The sequence below is a fragment of the Cryptomeria japonica genome, chromosome 4, assembly GCF_030272615.1.
Source record: "Cryptomeria japonica chromosome 4, Sugi_1.0, whole genome shotgun sequence".
Classification (NCBI taxonomy): Eukaryota; Viridiplantae; Streptophyta; class Pinopsida; order Cupressales; family Cupressaceae; genus Cryptomeria; species Cryptomeria japonica.
The window spans coordinates 641,897,769-641,920,107 of record NC_081408.1 but is presented as its reverse complement, the minus strand read 5'-3'; the positions used below and the strand labels follow the sequence as shown (position 1 = coordinate 641,920,107).

The 22,339-nt window shown below is 37.0% G+C and overlaps 1 protein-coding gene across 1 annotated transcript; it reads right to left on the bottom strand.

Moving 5' to 3' along the window:
- Positions 1-19,726: 19,726 nt before the first annotated feature.
- LOC131875502 (chitinase 4-like) lies at positions 19,727-20,763 on the bottom strand. Its single transcript, XM_059220013.1, has 3 exons — positions 20,455-20,763; positions 20,246-20,366; positions 19,727-20,155 (listed from the first exon to the last, which is right to left on the bottom strand). Exons 1-3 carry the CDS (start codon positions 20,732-20,734, stop codon positions 19,858-19,860), a joined length of 699 nt encoding a protein of 232 aa, XP_059075996.1. The 5' UTR covers positions 20,735-20,763; the 3' UTR covers positions 19,727-19,857.
- Between the last annotated feature and the right edge of the window lie 1,576 nt (positions 20,764-22,339).

Here is a 22,339-nt window from a genome sequence, read left to right as displayed (position 1 = left end):
ATGTGACACATGTTTTAGATTCAAAAAATGTTATACCATTTGAAAGTTATGAGTGTTTTTCAATCAGTCTATCAATCAGGACTTTTGTTAGAATTCAATTAGAAAATAAATAATAATTATTTATTAAAGTCGAAATAAGACAAGCCTTATATTTTTGGAAAGCTGAGAACGCCCTTAAAAAACCTTTTTTGTTTTATCATTTTTGGCTATAAAAAAAGTCGTCAGCCACTAGTGTAAACTTTGGAAAATCAAGGAATACTGAAAAACACGTTTTTTCAGCCGACTTTCTAGGATTGGCACTTCCAAGCCAAATCCCAAAGCAAACCCGAGCCAAAATTTGAAATTTGAAATTTGTACAACAAAAAATCGGATATTTGATTTTAATAAATAAATTCAATAACTAAATTTGCACATAATTAATCTATTGTTTATTAATATATAATATATTAATATACAGTATATTAATTTATAAATAAATTAGTATATGATATTAGGGAGAGGGAGAGGGGGGAGTGGGGAAGAGAGAGAGATTAAGGGAGAGAGAGATAGAGAGATTAGGGGAGAGGGAGAGAGAAATATTAGGGGAGAGAGGGGAAATATAGAGAGATTAGGGGGGAGAGAGAGAGAGAGAGAGAGATTAGGGGAGAGGGGGGAGGGGGAGAGAGAGAGGGAGGGGAAAGGGAGAGAGAGAGATAGAGAGAGGGAGGGGAAAGGGTCATATTGTGTCCTAAGGGATCATATTATGTCCTATGACCCCTTAGGACACCATATGACCCCTTAGGTGTCAAATTTTTGTAAGCAATATAATTAGCATTGCTTTTTATTTTATAATAATAGTTTATCTTGCCACCTTATGACACAGTATGACCCCTTATGACATCATATGGTGTTGTTAGGGGTCATATGGTATCCTAAGGGGTCATGGGATACCATATGACCCCTAAGGACAACATATGACCCCTTATGACACCATATTAGGTCATTATGGGTCTATGGTGTCCTAAGGGGTCATATTGTGTCCTACAACCCCTTAGGACACCATATGACCCCTTATGACACCAAATTGTGTCATTATGGGTCATTATAACCCTTTAGGACTCTATACGGTGTCGTTATGGGTCATATGACCCCTTATGACCCCTTACGACACCATATGGTGTCGTTAGGGGTCATATGGTGTCCTAAGGGGTTATGAGATAACATATGACCCCTAAGGATAACATATGACCCCTTATGACACCATATTGGGTCGTTATGGGTCCTATGGTGTCCTAAGGGGTCATATTGCATCCTACGACCCCTTAGGACACCATATGACCCCTTACGGTACCCAATTGTGTCATTATGGGTTATATTGTATCCTAATGGGTCATATTTTGTTATTTGACTCCTTTAAGACACCATATGACCCCTTAGGACACAATATGACCCTTTACGACTCTATACAGTGTAGTTATGGTTCATATGACCCCTTATGATCTTTTATGACACCATATGGTGTCGTTATGGGTCGTATGGTGTCCTAAGGAGTCATGAGATACCAAATGACCCTTAAGGACAACATATAACTCCTTATGACACCATATCAGGTCGTTATGGGTCCTATGGTGTCCTAAGGGGTCATATTGCATCCTACGACCTGTTAGGACACCATATAACCCCTTACGACATCAAATTATGTCGTTATAGGTTATATTGTGTCATAAGGGGTCATATTGTGTCATATGACCCCTTAGGACACAATATGACCCTTTATGACTCTATATGGTGTTGTTATGGGTCATATGACCCCTTATGACACCATATGGTGTCGTTAGAGGTCATATGGTGTCCTAAGGGGTCATGGGATACCATATGACCCCTAAAGACAACATATGACCCCTTATGACACCATATTGGGTTGTTATGGGTCTTATGGTGTTATAAGGGGTCATGTTGTGTCCTACAACCCTTTAGGACATCATATGACCCCTTACAACACCAAATTATGTCGTTATGAGTCATATTGTATCTCAAGGGGTCATATTTTGTCATATGACCACTCTAAGACACTATATGACCTCGTAGGCCATAATATGACCCTTTACGACTCTATACGGTGTTGTTATGGTTTATATGACCCCTTGTGACCCCTTATGACCCCTTATGACACCATATGGTGTCATTAGGGGTCATATGGTGTCCTAAGGGGTCATGGGAAACAATATGACTCCTAAGGACAACATATGACCCCTTATGACACCATATTGCGTCGTTATGGGTCCTATGGTGTTCTAAGGGGTCATATTATGTCTTATGACCCCTTAGGACACCATATGACCCCTTATGACACCAAATTGTATCATTATGGGTCATATTATGTCCTAAGGGATCATATTGTGTCATATGACCCCTTTAAGACACCATATGACCCCTTAAGACACAATATGACCGTTTACGACTCTCTACGGTGTTGTTATGGGCCATATGACCCCTTATGACCCCTTATGACACCATATGGTGTCGTTAGGGGTCATATGGTGTCTGAAGGGGTCATGGATACCATATGACCCCTAAGGAAAACATATGACCCCTTATGACACCATATTGGGTCGTTATGGGTCCTATGGTGTCTTAAGGGGTCATATTGTGTCCTATGACCCCTTAGGACAACATATGACCCCTTACAACACCAAATTGTGTCATTATGGGTCATATTGTGTCCTAAGGGGTCATATTGTGTCATATGACCCTTTTAAGACACCATATGACCCCTTAGGACACAATATGACCCTTTACAACTCTATACGGTGTTTGTTATTTGTTATATGACCCCTTTTGTCCTCTTATGACACCATATGGTGTTGTTAGGGGTCATATGGTGTCATAAGGGGTTATGGGATACCATGTAGCCCCTAAGGACAACATATGACCCCTTTATGAAACCATATTGGGTCATTATGGGTCTGATGGTTTCCTAAGGCATCATATTGTAACCTACAACCCCTTAGGACACCATATGACCTGTTACGACACCAAATTGTGTCATTATGAGTCCTATTGTCTTCTAAGGGGTCATATTGTGTCATATGACCCCTTTAAGACACTATATGATCCCTTAGGACACAATATGACCCTTTATGAATCTATATAGTGTCGTTATGGGTCATATGACCCCTTATAATGCATTAAGACACCATATGGTGTCGTTAGGAGTCATATGGTGTCCTAAGGGGTCATGGGATACCATATGACCCCTAAGGACAACATATGACCCCTTATGACACCATATTGGGTTGTTATGGGTCCTATGATTTTCTAAGGGTTCATATTGCATCCTACGACACCTCAGAACATCATATGACCCCTTACGACATTAAATTGTGTTGTTATGGGTCATATTGTGTCCTAAGGGGTCATATTATGTCACATGACCCCTTTAAGACACCATATGAACTCTTAGGACATAATATGATCATTTACAACTCTACACAGTGTCGTTATGGGTCATATGACCCCTTATGACACCATATGGTGTCATTAGGGGTCATATGGTCTCTTAAGGGGTCATGGGATACCATATGACGCCTTATGACACCATATTGTCGTTATGAATCCTATGGTGTTCTAAGGGGTCATATTGTGTCCTATGACTCCTTAGGACACCATATGACCCCTTACGACACCAAATTGTGTCGTTATGGGTCATATTGTGTCCTAAGGGGTCATATTATGTCCTGAGGGGTCATATTATGTCATATGACCCCTTTAAGACACCATATGACCCCTTAGGACACAATATGATCCTATACGACTCTATACAGTGTCGTTATGGGTCATATGACCCTTTATGAGACTATATGGTGTCGTTAGGGGTCATATGGTATTCTAAGGGGTCATGGGATACCATATAACCCCTAAGGACAACATATGACCCCTTATGACACAATTTGGTCTCATAAGGGGTCCTATGGTGTCCTAAGGGGTCATGTCAACTCCATGCCATTCGTATCCCTTAGGAAACAATATGACCTTTTACAACTCTATATGATTTTGTTATGGGTCATATGACTCCTTATGACACCATATTGTGTTGTTAGGGGTCATATGGTGTCCTAAGGGGTCATGGGATACCATATGACCCCTAAGGACAACATATGATCCCTTATGACACCATATTAGGTTGTTATGGGTCCTATGGTGTCTTAAAGGGTCATATTGTCTCCTACGACCCCTTAAACCATATGACCCCTAAGGACAACATATGATCCCTTACAACACCATATGATCCCTTACGACACCAAATTGTGTCGTTAGAGGTCATATTGTGTCCTAAGGGGTCATATTGTCTCCTATGATTCCTTATACCATATGACCCCTAAGGACAACATATGATCCCTTACTACACCATATGATCCCTTATGACACCAAATTGTGTCGTTAGAGGTCTTATTGTGTCCTAAGGGGCCATATTGTGTCATATGACCCCTATAAGACACCATATGACCCCTTAGGACACAATATAACCCATAACGATCCAATATGGTTTTATAAGGGGTCATATGTTGTCCTTAGGGATCATATGGTATCCAATGACCCCTTAGGACACTATACAACCCATAACGACACCATATGGTGTCATAAGGGGTCATAAGGGGTCTTATGACCCATAACAATACCGTATAGAGTTTTAAAGGGTCATATTGTGTCATATGACCCCATTAAGACACCATATGACCCATATGACACAATATGACCCCTTATGACACCATATTGGATATTGGGTTGTAAGGGATCATATGAACCCTCTCCCTTAGTCTCTCTCTCTCCCCCTCTCCCCTAATCTCTCTCTCTCTGTCCCCCTCTCCCCTAATTTTTCTCTTTCTCCATATTTCCCCTAATCTCTCTCTCTCACTCCCCTAATCTCTCTCGCCTTCCCCCTCTCTCCCCTAATCTTTCTCTCTCTCCCCTTCTCCCCTAATATTTCTGTCACCCCCTTTCCCCTAGTCTCTATCTCCCTCTCCCCTAATCTCTCTCTCTCTTTGTCCCCTAATCTCTCTCTCCCCCTACCCCTTCCCCCCCCTCTCTCTCTCTCTCTCTCTCCCCCCAATATTTCTCTCTTACCCTCAATCTCTCTCTCTCCCTCTCCCCTAATCTCTCTCTCCTCCTACCTCCTCCCACCTCTCTCCCCTAATATCTCTCTCTTCCCCTCCTCTAATCTCTCTCTCTAAAATATGAGTACTGAAATCGGATATCTGATTTCATCGGATGTCTGATTTCTACCACTGCCATTAATGTGGCAACAATTAAAAAATGGCCGCAACAGGAATTATTTTTGGGACCCCAAATTTATGCATTAAAATCGGATATTCGATATAATCTGATATCCGATTATATGATATTCGATTTTTGTAAATAAAAAAGAGCCTTGTGGGCCATTTTGTGGATTCCAACGGCCCACATTCTTCACATTCTGGTTTCTGTCAACAATCACAGGTTTTCAGAGAGGTTGAGACAAATTTGTGCTTTTGAGAGATTCTTAAAGTCAAATCTTACATTGTCAATCATTTAGGAGCATCTAAGTTGTGGAGGTAAATGGGGAGTAGTAGTCGTCGGAAGTCTAAACACAAAAGAAATCTTTCAAATGACCAAATTGAAGTGTATAGAGAAATAGATAGAGAAGCTCATAGGAGAATGCAAGGTATGTTAATTATTGCTAATGTTACTTCAAGTGAATGGAATTTGAATTTGAAAATGTTGAACAAGTTATTGAAAATTAAAATGTAGATTTTGGAAGTGAAAATGTTGAGCATGTTGAAAATGTTGAAAGTGATAATGAAAATGCTCAACATGACGTGAGAATGGAAAGTGAAAATTTGGAGTTGACAATGAAGGTTTCCATAATTTTAGTGTAAATATGATTTTTTTTTACATTGGAGGTGAAAATGTAGAAAATTTTGACATAGGAGGTGAACATGTGGAAAATTTTGTCATTGGAGGTGAAAATGTAGAAAACTTTGACATTGAAGGTGGAATTTCTCAACCAAGTGAACAATATGTAACACCTAATTACTTCAGAAATGAAGACCCTCTCATGGATGAAAGAAAAATTCCAAATCCAAGACCTTCAAGAACCCCAAAATGGCTACTTGAAATTGATGAGAACATTATTGCAAATCTTGAAGGAAAGAGGTCAACAAGAACCGTTCGATTGTGGGTTACACAACTTTTTGACCAAAATTTTAGCATTAAGACATTGACCAAGCAATGCCAACTTTTTGTTCAATTGCTAAAGATGATCAATATGAGACCATTGCTAAACAAATTGAAGATTCATATGAACAAGAAGATGCAGAGAAATTCTATTATTGCCAAAAATCTATTTGATGCTCTCAATTCCATTGGAAAGTATACCAAGGAAACAGATAAGAGAGTCGCTCAAAGAGTGATGACAACCTCCTTAGTAAGCCATCAATTGAGGAAGGATCATCAAATGAGACAAACTTGTGTTGATTTGAACATTAGCCATAAAAATTTGGATAGAGCACTTGCAAGAAGACAAAGACTTGAAAATCCACTTCAACATGATACACGGGCTTTTGGGTAAGTGCACAAAGATGGTGGTCAGAAAAGTGGACACACCCAAAAAAGACATGAAAAACACCAAAATGCGCACGGGGTATTTCAAATTTAAAGAACCCCATACACGTTTAGGCTCATTTTGCCGAGCCTAACCAAAGCTAAACCGCGTGTGCGATTTAAAACATACTAACCACGTACGCAGTTTAAAGAATACTAACTACGTACGCGGTTCTGTCTATCAATAAAATGCAATTCACTTACATTCCATTAGGTTTTTCAATAGGATATATACATAAAATATAACATTTAAGTATAAGAAAGATAAAAGATATATTTTATGTATATATTGTTAGGATGTTTAAGATTGGTTCCAGATCTCTTAGAGTTATAATGCAGATTCTAGTTTTTTGAGTATTTTTATAAATTTCAGACTTAGTCAAATTTCAGTAATCAGCATGTTCATATCAACATTATGTCTCTCATCTCTTCCCTACATTCCCCCTCTCTCTTCCTTAACCCCTAACTTTTTGTCTCTTAGGCATCTCCCTCTCTACTTTATTCCCTCTCTCGGGTATCTCTCCATCTCTTTCTCATCTCCCTCACCCTCTTTCTCTCTTCCATATATCCCTCTCTTTCTCCCCCTCTCTCAAATATCTCTATCTCTCACTCTCTCCCCATCTCTTAAGTGTGTATCTCTCTCATTCTCTCCCTCTCCCTCCCCCTCCCTTTCTCTTCCATTGTCAAGTATTTCTTTCCCTCTAACTCTCTTTATCTCTCCCCCTCTCGCTCCATTTCTCTTTCTCTCAAGTCTCTCTCGTTCTCTCTATCACATCTCTGGCTATCAACCTTTATCTATCTCTCTCTCTCTCTCCTCTTCTATAAAGTCTCTCTCTCTGAAGTCTCTCCCTCTCATCCTCATTCTCTCTATCTCACTCTCTCCTTCTCTCAAGTGTGTCTCTCTCATTCTCTCCCTCTCCCCTCTCCCTCCCTCTCTCCCTTTCTAATTACCTCTCTTTCTCACTCTCTCCCTCTCTCCCTCTCTTCACACCTCTCTCTCTCTCTAGTCTCTTGTAATATCCTTCCACCCCTTCCTCCCTCTCACTCAGACTCTCTCTATCTCTCACCCTCTCTTTCTCTCTCTCACCTTTCCTCCCTTCACCTCTTAGGTCTCTCTTTCTCTCCCAATCCCTCTATCCACCTCTTAGATCTCTCTATACCTCCTCTCTCTCTCTCTCTCTCTCTCTCTCTCTCTCTCATTTATCTCTTGTCTCTCCCTCTTAGTCTCTATCTCAGTCTCCTCGTCTCTTAGGTGTATCTCTCTCCCATTGCTTCCCTCTCCTCCCCCTCTCTCCCTCTCTAGGGTCAAAAGGTATTCTCAGGGGTCATATGGTATCCTAGGGATCCATGCATGTGTCCTAAGGGGTCATAGGACACCATATGACCCATAACAGCACATAAGAGGTCATATGGAGTCCTAAGGGGTCATAAGACACCATATGACCCCTTAGCACACCATACGACCCATAAAACACTATATGACCTCTTAGGACACCATACGACCAATAACGACACCATATGGAGTCTTAAGGGGTCAAATAGTGTCCTAAGGGGTTGTAGGAGACCATATGACCCCTTAGGACACCATATGATCCCTAATGACACCATATGGTGTCTTAAGTGGTCATAAGGTGTCCTAGGGCTCATATGACACCATAAGACACATAACGATACCATATGGTGTCCAATGGGTCATTGGACACCATATGACCCTTAGAACACAATACAACCCCTAACAACATCTAAGGGGTCATAGGACACTATATGATCCCTTAGAATACCATAGGACATATAATGATGCCAAATAGTGTCCTAAGGGGTCATAGAACACCATATGACCCTTTTGGGCACCATATGGTGGTGTTATGGGTCGTATGGTATCCTGAGGGGTCATATGGCATCCTATGACCCCTTAGGACACCATATGATGTCGTTATGGGTCATATGGTGTCTTAATGGGTCATATGGTGTCTTAGGAGGTCATAAAATACCATTTGACCCTTTAGGACACCATACGACCCATAATGACACCATATGGAGTCTTAAGGGATCATATGGTGTCCTAAGGGATCATAGAACACCATATGACCCGTTAGAACACCATATGACCCATAACGACACGTAAGAGGTCATATGGAGTCCTAAGGGGTTATAAGACACCATATGACCCCTTAGCACACCATACAACCCATAATGACACCAAATGGTGTCCTAAGGGGTCATAAAACACTATATGACCTCTTAGGACACCATACGACCCATAATGACACCATATGGAGTCCTAAGGGGTCAAATAGTGTCCTAAGGGGTCGTAGGAGACCTTATGACCCCTTAGGACACCATATAACCCCTAATGACACCATATGGTGTCCTAAGTGGTCATAAGGTGTCCTAGGGGTCATACGACAACATAAGACACATAACGATACCATATGGTGTCCTAAGGGCTCATAGGACACCATATGACCCTTAGAACACAATACGACCCCTAACAACATCTAAGTGGTCATATGGTATCCTAAGCAGTCATATGACACTATATGATCCATTAGAACACCATAGGACCTATAATGACATGTAAGGGATCATATGGGATCATATATATACTTAATATATTATATATTATTATATACATATATATATATATAAATATTATATATTATTATATACATATATATAAATATTATATATTATATATTTTTATATTATATATATACACATATTATATATACAATATCATACTATACACACTCCCAAAATTTAAACATTAAAAGCGCGTACTTGCTTTTTATAGTTAAAATAGCGCGTACGCACTTTTTATACTATAAATAGCATGTACGCACTTTTTATACTATAAATAGCGCGTACGTGATTTTTATAGTAAAAATAGTGCGTACACGCTTTTTATAGTTAACATAGACCGTACACGCTTCTTACACCATAAGTACCCCGTACGCGCTTTTTATACCATAGGTACCCCGTACGCGCTTTTGACTGTTTAGGCTTGGAAATAAGCCTGGTTGACAAAGCTACGGTTTGGAAGTTTGATTTCCCTCCATTTCCCTCATTTTTGACGTGTTTTATTTTATCAACTTGGTTTCTTGACTTTGTCATCATCAGGTTTACACTTCATCAAGTGGGTATTTCTAAAATTTCCACCATATTTTCACCCATCTTCTGAGCTTTCTAACCATATAATTTTTTTAAAATTTGAACAACAATAACATATTATTATTGAATTTCTTTTACCAGTGTCTCCATAGTTCTCACAGACATATGTGCACCATTTTTTTAATAACTTTTGATATACTTATCCAATTTTCAAAAGATTTATATATTATTGTAGTGCACTTGATTCTTTACAATTAAAAAAAATAAAATTGTATTTTTGATTTTTTTAGTGCAACTTATGCTTCGCACACGAACAAGTACCTAATTTTCAGGATGTGCTCGATTGGAAAAATCATTAAAAAAAAATACTTGACAAAAAATTACAAAAAAATACACATCTTCTAGTGCTCACTCTTAACTATCTTTTTGCCAAAGGATTTGCCAAAATAGTAAATCTAACTATGACTTTTTTGATGCACATGTCAGACACTATGTTATGTTTTTCTGAAAAAATTAGGGTCTATTTTTCATGCATGAAGGATTTGACCCCCTTAATCTTATCCAATTTTGAAAAAGTTTAGTAGTTTGAAAACTAGACTCAAAGTATTACAATATTTGTTTTTTGATTATCTTCATATCTTGAGTGGATGACTTTCAAATTTTGCCTCCAAGTTCAAATTCACCTGATTTCAGAAAAAAAGTGTCCGCTTATACCCCCCTTTTTGACCACCATCTTTGTGCATTGACCCTTTTGGTGGGAGGCTTCCACCTGTTGATAGAAATTTGACTGACAATGTGAAGGAGGAGATTCAACAATTTTGACACTCTAATTCTAGAGTATCATCCAATGTAAAGGACGTTTTGAAATTAAGAATCGACAACTGAGACCGCACACTGCATCCCAAACATTTCTTGGAATCAAGCCAAACAATGTTGTGCAATTTTTTTTGTGAAGTACATCCAACTTTGCAAATATTACAAAGGGCCTTTGAATCTTTGAAGCCATTTTATTGTGTACCTCTTAAGATTCGTAATACTTGTTGTTGCAAGTACCATGTGGAGTTTTCAATGTACCATGAACTTTTATGCCATATTCATTCTATGATGCATACTAATGATATGTTGCAGGAGTGTGGTGCAATGCTATTTCCGAGATCATCAAGAGACTTGCAAGATCTATTTTTATTCCCTAGAGATGATGGCTGCTATTTCTATAGAAATGATTGTTTGAGTGAGAAGTGCTCACAATGTGGTGAGTTGTCAAAGTTTGTTTCATGTTTTCATGAGGGCAGCGGACATGAGTTTGGAAATAATTATGTTGAGAAAAAAAGATATGAGACAGTGAAATATACTTTGAAGAGTGGAGGTGAAGGTTCTAGATGTGAATGAGTCTCAAGAGAAGTGATTGTTGCTGATTTTATTTTGGATTTTAAGGAAAATATTTTCTACAAGTATGCAAGGCACACCCATAGGTCTTAGTGGTTGGATCAACTATTCAGGATGTGTCAGAACTCTTTCTCGATTGGTACTATTGTATCAGTGGTTGATTTTGGAGAGAACTATACATTGTAACCACATAATGAGGTACAGTCTCAGTACTACAATTCAATCTAGATTGCTATTTTTGTTCACATTACATATAAACATGCTCCTGATAGTATAGAAGAGGACATGAAGATAATCAGGGAGTATCAGTTTTATAGTGATGATAGATCACACTCCTCCAAGTATGTGCAACATTCTTTCAAGAATTTTTTTGAGTTCTTGCATGAGAATGATATTGCAATTGATTGACATATCATATGGTCAGATAACTATATAGGTCAATTCAAGAATGCCTGTATGTTTTATTGGTTGAGTAGAATGCATGTAGAGAGGCCTATACCTCATATTTGGTGTTTTTTTGAGGCAGGGCATGGGAAGGGGGAGCATGATGGAGGAGGTGCATGTTTGAAGAGAGCTCTAGTTAAGGAGCAATTACGGATTTCAGGTGCAAATTTCACTGATGCACATTCTATTGTTGATTAGTGTAGTTCAACATTGTCACATGGAGGTACTCGTGATTCAGCAGTGACCAGATTCTTTTGGTTGGTTGAGGAGGGCACATTGGGATATAGATTGGATTGTCAAACAATTAAATATTCTTCAAAGATGCATTCATTTCTCAGCTCAGATGCAAGTACATGGACCATTTGGACAAGAACATTGTCTTGTTTTTTTAGAGTTGTGTTCAGTGTGATTGGGATTAGTGTGAGTCAAGTGAGTGGGTTGATACGTAGGTTCCCCAATATCTATCTCCTTTATCTCAAATAATATCCTTGTCAAACAAGGACATGGAAAGTTTAGTTGAGTATGATCGTCTATCAGATCTTGTATAGCTAGGACATGTTTTTGCAATTGTTGCACTGCAAGGGAATGAAGAAAGATCAAAATATTAGTTGGCACGATGTGTATAGGGAAAACATAAGCTAACACAACCAGTGGAAAATGACAATGGGTTCATATATCCTCCAGGTTCAGTTGTTGTTGTGGGAACTTGGTTGTGAACATACATGATTAGAAAGAATGGCATACCTACATTTGAAGACTATGAGAGACACAAAACCATTCTCATGTATTCACATCTTATTATAGATACAAATGTCAAGTTGTTGAAGCATCAAGAAAAATCAAAGACCAAAGACCTATGGATAGTGACTACTACTAATCATGAAGCAATACTAGATACTCTTAAGAAAAGAGATGACCCTTCAGGCATACTTGAGTAGTAGGTCTTTAATGGTACCTTATTTTTTTTTATCATGCATTTCATTTCAAACAATGATCATAAAACCTTAATGTTCAAGTTTGTTACATGTATATTAAGGATGTGTTTAAAATGTAGGTCTATTGATGAATGTTTTTTCTTGGCAACACATTTTTTACATGCACATAGCAGGTACACTCGATATAATTTGAAGGGATGTATTTTTGCAGCACGACTTATTATCATGCATTTGATGAGCTTTACAATTTTTTTTATTAAACAACACTATTTGACAATTTTTGATGATATAATTATCGCAAAACCTTTATGCTCATGCAGATCTTTTTGATGATAGACAACACTATCGCATTATGATTTTTGTGTCAACATAGTGGGTTTTCTTGATATAATTCGAAGGGACGTATTTTTATGGTATATAATCCCAACTTTTCATTTATTATCATGCATTTCAGTTGAAGTGATTATCATAAAGCCTTCATGTTCATGCATGCATTTTATGTGTAGACTAACAATTCTTCAAAATATAGGTTCATGCTAGATAATTTGCCGTTGACTAGTTTACTCTTGGTGATGGTACATATTCCTTTGTGCATTAATGAGATTAAATTTTGTGCATAAACACTAAGTCCCTCACTTTGTCATTGTGATTAAATTTTGTAAACTTTCACACACTATGTCAAGTGAATGTATTGCCATTTAGAAATGACAATATCTACCATAGTCTTCAACCATGCAGAGACATGCAGTGAGAAGGGCTTTAACCAACATGCGTCTTTCTTCAAAGTTATCCTTGTAGACTTTACAGAGAAACTGGTAAGTTTCGTAATTATACATTCTTGCACGTCTTAAAAATGTTTCAAATGATCTATTTATAATTTCACAAAACAATTTGTTTCTTGTAGCACATTCATTCCGCATAAAAAGGTTTCTTATTTTGGTCTTCATTTATATGTAGGCATTGATGCACGTAAGATTTTCTCTTAGGACACGAGGATGTCTGATGCAGATGAATTGGGATATTGTATATGTATATGGATGCAAATTGATGTAACTTTGTTATGATGATATACGATGTCCATGAGAAAATTGGTTTAGTTATATTGATGATATACAATGTATCTATACATGAGTACATTGGTGTTGTTGTATTGATAATGATGAAAAATCGTGTTTGCATATTTGTTCATGGATGTCAAATGCAAGTGTAATGGTAATTATGTTTATACAATACATGGAAATATTGATGATCATTATGTGTATATAGTGTAATGCTTGTTTATCTATATTTTTTCATTTAATGAGACTGACGAATTTTTTGCCAACTGAAATTTTTTTGTCCTAATAAAACCATAGGGAAACTTGAAAAACCGAGACAAGATTTTGTAGGGACCCATCTTGTAGCCCCATAGGTTCAAACAGATTGTTCACAGGTACCACATATTTTGAGTTATGGCCCGTCAAAGTTTGAAAATTTTTAGCACTTAGGGTGCTCAAGGGACGACGCCGGTAGGGTATGACCCCGAGCGTTCGACCGAGTGGGGGGAGAAAAATAGGAGAATGCATAGGATAATAATGCCTATCTGGACATGTTGGAACCGACAGTTAGTTATCATGATGAGCATAACAAGAAATTGGCCACGCGACAACATTTGATTGAATGAGACTGACGATTTTTTTGCCAACTGAAAAAATGTTGCCTTAATAAAACTGTAGGAAATCCTGAAAAACTGAGATAGGATTTTGTAGGGACCCCTCTCATGGACTCGTAGGTTCCAATAGATCATTCATAAGTTCCATGGATTCTGAGTTAGGGCCCATCAAAGTTTGACAATTTTTAGCACTTAGGGTGCTCAAGGGACGATGCCGGTAGGGTATGATCCCGAGCATTCGACCGAGTGGGGTTGATAAAATAGGAGCATGCATAGGGTAATAATTCCTAAATGGACATGTCAAAATTGATGGTTCATGATCACGATGAGAAGAATAAGAAATTGGCCACACGACAACATTTGATTGAATGAGTCTGATGATTATTTGCCAACTAAAAAAAGATTCCCTAATAAAACCGTAGGGAATATTGAAAAATTGAGATAGGATTTTGTAAGGACCCCTCTCGTGGCCTCGTAGGTTCAAATGGATCATTCACAGGTACCATGGATTGCGAGTTAGGGTCTGTCAAAGTTTGACAATTTTTAGCACTTAGGGTGCTCAAGGGACAATGCCAGTAGGGTATGACCCCGAGTGTTCGACTGAGTGGGGGGAAAAGTAGGAGAATGCATAGGGTAAGAATGACTAACTGGACATGTTAGAACTAAAGGTTCATGATCACGATGAGCAGAATGAGATCATGATGAGTAGAACAATCTTGAGCAATTTTGCCAATATGAGTAACCTATGACTAGACATAACAAATATTGGTCTAGATGACCTTATTACATCAAAAAATGATTATATTTCACCTTATTTACACTGAGAATCCATAAAAACACTTATCTTCCAAATTTGACCTCATGGAGGCCTGATGAGCAAGGAGGTCATTAAATTTGGTGAAGTTGCCAAAGGCAATCAAATTTAACACTTATGATTTAGACGAAAAAATTATATATAATTTGAAGATTATACAAACAACACTTACGATGAAATGAAATGAATTGCATTGTTCATTAAATAACCATTATTAACCATTGTTAATTATTGGATTGAAGATTAAATTTTTCCATGATAACACCATGCACACATGAGCAACAACTTATATGATCAAATATCAAAATTTGTATATATGAAAATGTCAAATGATTACAAGTGTATGTCTATACATAAATATGGCATAAACGCCAACTCAAACAAATGTATGTCTATATACGTGAATGCATGTCCATATACAAAATATACATGCCAAGTAGACATGTAAGCATCCCAAAACTATCTATAACATCCTAAGCTATTGATGGATCATCAAAACCGATCCTCTTTGCTGCACTGCTTGGCTCTGAAGGATTCTGCACAAGAAAAAACAAACCATGATTAAGATTAGTTATATTATATAGCTCAAATTCAAAAAGTTAACATAAAAGTGAACTCTTCAGCTTTGGAGGACTCTTGATGTATGTCTTCGGTAGAGGAGGTATGTTTTCAATAAACAAACCATGATTAAGATTAGTTATATTATATAGCTCAAATTCAAAAAGTTAACATAAAAGTGAACTCTTCAGCTTTGGAGGACTCTTGATGTATGTACATATACACAAGTATGTGAAACTATCAATCTATGTCTAGACGTGTATAATCATTAGAATTTTTTAAAACTATGCATTCAATCATATTTGTATTCAATTACCTTTCCCTTGTCTCCAACTACACTACCAGATCCTGAATCACATAGCCCCACACTCACACTACTTGTGCCCTACAAGAGTAAAATAAGATATACATGCAAGTTACTACATAATCTAATTAATACCAATATAAATGATGAGCAAGTATGCACAATAAAATACAAACGACTAGGTGCAATAATATATGTACTGTAAAGCTATCAAGACCAAATGAAATGGCCATAAAGGTGCCCTCCTAGATACGTGTCAACCCCTCCTCTATCATCAACTGTTAAATAGACCATGTAAATAAAAATTAGTTCTAAATATTTATTTAAATTATAGAATGAACCGTGAAAATACAAATCTTACCACTACATCATCAATGTATGATGAAGGTGTCTCCTCGCCTCTAGCATGTGAGGATTCTCCAGGGTATCCTCCAGTCCCTGCCATAACATCTGGTGCATTGTGCATCTCATACACCTCATAATCTATAGTGTGCGCAGGAGGATCAATAGGCTATCCAACTGAACCCAAGCATAGGTGCCGACACATGACACAACTATGGGGCATGCAAATGTGTGGAGCCAAGGAGGACGTGTTAGCACCATCAGATGCACCACTACCATCAAAAGTAGGCTGAGCTACTACCCCAGCCTGAGAAACCAAAAGGCTACTCAAAGAGTGAATAGTCGATATGGTCCGTGAAGCTGCCTTATAGATGATATCTGGATGTTGCACTGGAGGTGGGGGATCAATAGGAGGAGGGGGGACATATGGGCCCTGGACTACTCTGACTGCTCCAGGTCTATTTTGGGGCATACCTAAGACCACACCATGGAAAGGTTGGATGTAAAAGTGGTTCACATGTTTTCCGAAAACAAACTCAGCATACCATTTTTTGATGAAGTAGAAGGGGACATCAAGATTGTTGTTGGGTGGTTTATTGAAAACCATCTACCAACAATCCCAAAAGTTTTTCACAATATCATAATTTGTACACCATTTAATAGAATTTTTTGTTTTTTTGGGGTTTATGGGTTGACCAATGCAGGGATTCACAAATGATGCGGTGATAGCGGCTTTGGATATCTCAAGATCCTTGATCTCTTTATAGGACAAGCCATCTGCATATTGTTCCCTCATAGAATCTCACCACAAAAGAGCAGAATTGTGCTCCCCAGTGACGGTTTCTATACTCTTTATGATGGACATGAGGGGATCAAACATTGGGTTCAGGTGAGGGATCCTACGATAGACATCTGCAATTCCCCTCAATTGGTTCAAATTTTGTGCAATTAAATCCTAAATTGAGGGAGGGTTTGGCAAAGGAGGGTTTTGTGTAGGAGAGTTTGGTTGTTGCGGTTGTGGTTGATCAATGTTTTCACTATTATCCCCCATTTTTAACCTAATTGAATGTAAACAATTGAATTTAGTTAACAAACTTGAACAATTTTGTATTTATTTAAAAAACCTAGTTTGCATGAAAAAAAAAATATTTTGAATGAAAAACAAATAAACATTAAAAAAAATGCAAAAATTTGAATGAAAATGATGGAAAACAATAAAAATCCTACCTTTTATTGGATTTTTTTTCAAATTTGGGTCATAAAATCGAATATCGGGTCCAATCGGATATTGGATTTGATAGAAATCACGCAGCCCATAGGTGAAAAATAACCCACAGACTGTCACAGTCCACTTATATTATTGCCAGATCCAGGTGCACAACTTCATCCCATATTCTGATCTCAAGTTATAATTGATTCTTTGTCACTTTTGCATTTCATAATTCAATCAATTTCCTTTCCATTTCAAACAAGGAAAAGGGGGATCATCCTAACATTCTCAATTCAATCAAAATTCAATCTATCATCTTTGTGTGGAGAGATTGAATCTAGTGAATTATCTCATCCCCTTCTTCTTAATGTAATGGTGAAAAGTGCTTCAAGGATAATCAATAGTGAAACTCTCATCTCTCTTTGAGGGAAAGGGTAGTTTTCCTCTTGATCTATCACTCATAATTTCCCCACCATTACAAAATGTATGATATGTTTTATAATTGGTATCATAAAAATGTTATGTAATTCAAAGTAGGATATTATTAAATGTATGATTAAATTTTGTCTAATAAATAATGTGTTTTTATTCAAAGACTATGTTTTTGGATTAAAATTGAATGGAGTAAATGAAATTGATTAATTTAAGGGTTGCATTTGTTTGTGTATGTGTTTAGTAGAGTGGACAACTCACCTGGGTTAGTGGGTTAAATGTACTAATTATGTGTTGGTAATTTGACCTCAAGACCTATAAAACTTTTTGTATAGGTCCATGGGTCGCTTAGCTTCGACATATACAAGGTCCATTTGACTATTTTAAAAATATTTATGATACATGTGGATTATGAATATTTCCATATGTCAAAATTGAGTTTGATATAGATACAAATGATTTACTATCACCAACACTATGTAAGTGATAGATGTTAGGTGTTATCTACTATATCTTAAGGATTAGCCAAATTTCATAAGTAGCATGAAGGTGAAAATGTTAGGATATATATCAATGTTAGGGTACATGATTAGTTAAAGTCATCTATCACTAGTACGATGTAGGTGATAGATCTTTGAAGCTAATTACCACATCTTAGGTTCTAGTTGGTTGTCACTAGTAGCAATAAGGTGATGGATGATAGTAGCCACCCATGTGGTAAAGGGGCTATTCATCCTTTCATAAAGGTCACACAATGATAAATGTCAAACACTACCCTTTTCCAAGATGGATAGAAAATTGTCGCTAGTGGCCTAAAGATAATAGATTCATGAATCCACTAACTCAAAGGTTTAGTAGGCTATAAAAGTTTAATTTAGCCTTATATGATGTATTTTATTATACTTACACCTTAGTTAATGATAATCACAAGTAATCAATGATTCTTTCACATCATCATAAAGAGAAAATAATGAAACCCATGATGTAGTATGAGATATTATTAACATTTATTTTTTTAGCTAGAATACTATTAATCAGTAAGTATTAGTGAAGAAAGAAATAGAAAGATGCTTGTAGTATTGTTGCATCCACTTCCTATTGCTAGAAATGGTTTCTATATATGTGTAATAAATCACTATGTAATTGTGTGAATGGTCTCAAGTATCGTTCATATTGTTATACTGACACCCTTGCCAATGATGATAAAATTAATATGAGATGCTTGACTATTATCACAAATGATAGCGCATTGAGAAAAGGAAAGAACCCATGGTGTAGTATGAGGCGCACTGACATTATTTTTGCTAGATGGGATCTAGTTGAGCTTACAATTTGGTGAAATAGGTAGCGAGAGGATCCTAGAGGGTGACCTCACAATAAAATAGAAGAGAGTTATGTGTTTTGGAACAATATCATAGAAGTAATTTATTTTCATGATATTTTATCAATTGTTATGTATTGGAGTTGAGGTAGATGCAACTATAGTTGGGCAGTAGGGTGGCCCCTACAATGCTATGTGGGGTGGGGGTCTAAGGTTCCCTGGGCCCCTAAAATTCTATGGTAGTTCGAACGTAGGGGGTTAAAGGGCCTCCACATGCTGGAATGTACCAAATGTCCCCCCATCCCGAAACACTAGAGCAGTGATGTGCCATGTTGACTTTAGTTGTCAAAACACACAAATCCAATAAAATTGTAAGGTGAGTTAATTAATCAATCTCGTAGAATTGTAGGACAAGTTAATTAATTAGTCTCATAAAATTATTATAAATTATGAAATAATCTCCCACCAAATTTTTTATCCTCAACAATAAAAACAAAACAACACTATTCCATCACACAAATATTCAAAACAAACTGCTAAAGCTATTTGAATTTAAAGATCTCTATTCCCACTCTAAGACTCATCAAACCAGACGACACATTTGACTCACTTGGAAAATTTATTTTATTAAATAAATGGATATAAATATAGATGACAGTAGGGCAGAATGTTGGTTTGCGGTCATATTTTCCTGTTGTAATTGGAGAGATATGAAGTGAGGTGAGGTAAAGTTAGCAGGAGAGGTTGGAGCCTGGATCTACTCCCAACTTTTCGCAGTAATTTTTGTAGTAATTTATACGCGCATTGACGGCGTCTGGATTACCACCGTTACATTCGATGGCGCCGTTCACAGCTTGGATTGTGGCTCCGAATCCCTGTCCAGAGGTGATCGCGGTATGACAGTTGCTCTGTTTCATCCAATACCACACTGATGTCTTGAACGAAATGGCCGCATCTTGCGCTACCTTTTCCGGCTCATTCAATCCGTCGAACCCAATGTCCTTTCCTGCTGGACCGTAGTTGAAGTTCCTGCAATACTCAACTCAATCTCATTAATGTGAAGTGGGAAGAAAACGCAACAAAGCAAAGTATAAGCTCAAGTGAGAATTAGTTAATTACCAGGATAGCTGGATGGGTCCCCGGCCGAAATAGCCTTTGCCTGCAACACATGGATACTCGGTGTTGGTTTCATCGCAGTAATCTCTCGTTGCGCCATTGATTTCTTCAATGTAACAGAAAGCTGCAAAAGCACAATACTCATCAGTCATCACAAGTTATGAGAGATTGGGACAACAATTTATTAGTCATTGAAATTGATGAGGACTTACATCCAGTCTCGTGGGTGACATGGGCGAAAAAGGCAGCGAGCTCTCTTTTAGCGTCGTCAGAAGTTCCGGTTGTACCGAAGCCAGAGTAGGCGTTGGCGGCCTGGATGAATCCATCGTAGGTGTAGAAGTTCTTTCCAGCACAGGAGCTGTCCGCAACGCTGAGAATGGCGTCAAAGAAATCCTTGCTTATGATGGAGGAGACACTCTGCGCAGAAACACTCCCAAACAGCATAGCAATCCCCACTGCCAAAACAAACATCGCTTTTCCTTCACTCTCCATCTCTATTATATCTCTTTCTCTATTATACTTCTTTGTATTTGTGTCTCTCAAGCTCCCTCCTCTTGCCCTTATTTATAGATTGCCAAATCTGCAAATGTAAGACACAACGCGTTTTGCCGCTAGCTGCCCCGCTTGACTTCTACGCAGTCGGCTCTTCCATTTTGGGCCACATAAACTTCTTGTTAGGTGTTAGATTCCGTGCTTCAAGAACCATTAATTCTTCCCATACCTGCCTTTTCCGGCTCCATATTAAAAGTCAAACTATCATCTTTTGGTTTTGATGTGCAAGTCGTTACATAGCATCTTTTATTTGACAAATGAAGCGTTGCGAAACCAAAGTCTCATCTTGACCTTCCAGATGGTTATGTCGACATTTATCCCAAATTAATCAATGTAGAAACTTTTGCTTTTGTTTGACTCGTCTTTATCCCTTTTTAGATAGACTTTTTATTAGGTACGTACGGTTGTGTATTTTATTATTCATTTAATTTATTTTTCAATTGGTTTAACCAATCAGAAATTTCTTCAGTAAAAAGTCTATAATTTATATTTATTTTATATTTTATATAATTATAAAAATATTATTTTTCTCTTATTTTTAATGATTCATATCGAAAATAGTGGATAAAAAATTCAATTTTATGTGTAAATTAATATATTTCTTTCTTATGACATTGCTATCATTACATTGGACAGGTGCATTCAATTTATTATTAAATATACACAATGCATTATTTTGACAGTAACTATGGTATAAACACATTGTACTCGTCGAAAAGACAATGCAATTAAATTTGACAATGGAGAGAGAAACATGACATATGAAGACAGACAAGCGAAATTGCTAAGTCCCCACTTAATGATCCACCATTCATCTTTTCCATAGACACGTGGCAAATTCTAATGAAGAAAGTTACACTATACATGTTCAAGCCCCTAAACATGCCATGTGTAGTTAGTGTGAATCCAACAGTGATTTTTATAATCAAACACTAAGTACAAATTAAAATGAATTTTATAAATGATAACACAATTTCAATAAAAAATTAAGAGTAAAGTGAAAATTTAATTCGTCAAAGATTATTTAAATCTACAACAAAAGTAAATATTTCGAGTCTTTAGATAAGATGTCAATAACTAAAATATAGATTACATGTATATGTTTATAAAACAAATAAACAATGGTAGCATTTATGAAAATATGGATTTTGAATAAGTGTTTTGCTTTAGTGTTTATTATAATATAATATGTAATTTTTTAATTTAAAATGACTTTATTTAAGTTTTATATATTATATTATTAAATAAAAATATGAAATTGATAAGTATAATATTATTTAAACTAAATTATATTATAAAATATAATTTTGTTAATTATATTGTTTTTGATAGATAATAGATCATAGTCAAATAATTTTATTAATATAAAATTTTATTTTACATCCCTGGTTCAGTGTGGGTACCGGTAGGAAAGAACCGAGTGAAGAAAACCTCTGGTCTTGCCCAAGGAATTTCTTCCTGGTTGCAATATTTACAGTCATTACATAAAATTACATTCACGAATTGCTACCATAATTACATATCAAATTGTAAAGAGTAATTTTT